General features: G+C 45.2%; 1 protein-coding gene across 1 annotated transcript in view; it reads right to left on the bottom strand.

Annotated features, from left to right (window-relative positions):
- The window catches only part of LOC106811401 (ras-related protein Rab-37-like), an 84,715-nt gene that overhangs the window by 42,321 nt on the left and 40,160 nt on the right, over positions 1-2,234 (bottom strand). The window contains exons 3-4 of the mRNA XM_014814985.1: positions 1,951-2,006; positions 394-470 (exon numbers count right to left, since the gene is read on the bottom strand). Of these exons, the coding sequence (XP_014670471.1) occupies positions 394-470; positions 1,951-2,006 (133 nt within the window). The remainder of the gene's footprint in view (positions 1-393; positions 471-1,950; positions 2,007-2,234) is intronic.

The raw sequence follows: 2,234 nt of genomic DNA, 5'->3' as shown, positions 1-2,234 counted from the left end.
GCGAAAGAAATGTGAAAGGCGGAGGAGATAGAGGAGGGAGAGGTGGAAGAAAAGGAGGAGGTGGTGGAGGAGGAGGAGGAGGAGGAGGAGGAGGAAGGAGTAGAAGGATGAAGATGAAGATGAGGATGAGGATGAAGATAAGGGTTGAGGAGGAGGATAAGGATGAGGAGGATGAGGATGAGGATGAGAATGAAGATCAGATAAGGATTAGGACAGGATGAGGATGAGGATGAAGATGAGGGATGAGGATTGAGAATGAAGATGCAGGAGGATGAGGATGAGAATGAGGATGAGGATGAGGAGACGGCGGCAGTGGTGGTGGTTGTGGAGAATGAGGAGCAGGAAGAAGAGAAGGAGGAGGAGAAGGACGACGACGATGAGAAGAAGACTCACCATGGGCATCCCGGTAGTAGGCATGGGTGACGCTGCGAAACCTCTCCTGTCCTTGCCGTATCCCAGATCTAGTCACGCTACGAGTTCCCGGAACACAGATGCTCAGTTACATTGAGAAATATACAGGTAAAATCAGCGGCAAAGTACAGTACAGTACAGTACAGTACAGTACAGTACAGTACAGTACAGTACAGTACAGTACAGTACAGTACAGTACAGTACAGTACAGTATAGTACACTACAGTACAGTACAGTACAGTAAAGTACAGTACAGTACAGTACAGTACAGTACAGTACAGTACAGTACAGTACAGTACAGTACAGTACAGTACAGTACAGTACAGTACAGTATAGTACAGTACAGTACAGTACAGTACAGTGCACTAGTGCAGTAAAGTACATTGCACTAGTGCAGTACAGTACAGTATAATACAGTACAGTACAGTACAGTACAGTACGCTATACTACACTACAGTACAGTACACTACAGTATAGTACAATTATAATACAATGCTATATTATAGTAAACGCACCACAGTACAACACAATACACAGTGAACAAGTGTTCTAAAAAACAAGGCCTCTCTACAAAAAGAGACACTAAACTACAATACAATCCACCGAAATACACCGCAGTATTACAGTAGACTGCACGATACACTCTAAACGACAAGAGCGCAGCACAGTCGGGTAAACCGACCGCACCACGGTGGACCGCAGTACAGATTACTTAACTATGGCACCAGGGCCGTAGCTACCATTAGGCAATAGGAGGCAAATGCCTCCAATGAAATTTCTCCCCAAAAAAATTAAGCGGGCCCCATACCCCACGCCCTATTGGCTCGCTTCGCTCCTTGTTCTTTAACTCACAACATTTGCCTCTTACAAAATTTACCTCTGGCTACGGCCCTGTATGGCACGCCAGCATTTCGCGCTTTCTAACAATCGATTTACGGCTTGCCAACGAAAACGGGAATTATATGCTGCTGTCTCACCGAATTACAAATGGTCGTAAATTTAATGCGCCGGTCGGGATCTAAACAGAGAGCGCATCTTTCCGCGCCGGAGACGTACGCCCTATTATCTGTCTGCGTAAATTGAGAGTTAGCTTGCCGTCGTGTTATTACTGTTACTCACGTTAAGTTGCAGGTAAATAAGACGGATACCGGCTGAACACAAGCTGTAACTTATCATATGGAAACCGCAGTTTACATCTCTCTCATGATACTTTCGCGGTCTGCGAATGCTGCCCGTAACCTCTTCTTGTTAAAATGTACTGCATGTGGCATTAAAAACCTTATATGCGTGTTCGGTGGCGCGAAAAGAAGGAAATATTTCGCATAAAAACAAACAGACAAACCGAAGTGATATTACTAATAATTTATTTAAGCGAGCTTACATTCGACGGAAAAATCACTCCACGCTTTTAATGACATTTAGGCCAGGATTCATATTTTAAAGCAAAGAATTGACGACACCGCCAATTTATTCAATTACTAAAACATAAATTATTAAATAATACGAAAACAGTAAATTTATCAAATTACGATCTCAGACGTTATCAGGTCTATCTTGTTAAGCTGCGTAAGCATGGCGCAATGCAATGCCAGGTTCTGCATGTGCAACAACGGCATGTAGCGAGACCACAGCATGTAGGGGGCGTCTGTAGTACGACTACGGCATGTAGAGGGCGCGTGTCGTGCGATTACGGCATGTAGAAGGCGCGTGTAGTGCGATTACGGCATGTAGAGGGCGCGTGTAGTGCGACTACGGCATGTAGAGGGCGCGTGTAGTGCGACTACGGCATGTAGAGGGCGCGTGTAGTGCGACTACGGCATGTA

This window comes from Priapulus caudatus, unplaced genomic scaffold (assembly GCF_000485595.1).
Source record: "Priapulus caudatus unplaced genomic scaffold, Priapulus_caudatus-5.0.1 Scaffold535, whole genome shotgun sequence".
NCBI lineage: Eukaryota > Metazoa > Priapulida > Priapulimorpha > Priapulimorphida > Priapulidae > Priapulus > Priapulus caudatus.
Note: the sequence above shows the minus strand (reverse complement) of the source record. Positions and strands in the feature narration are given on the sequence as shown.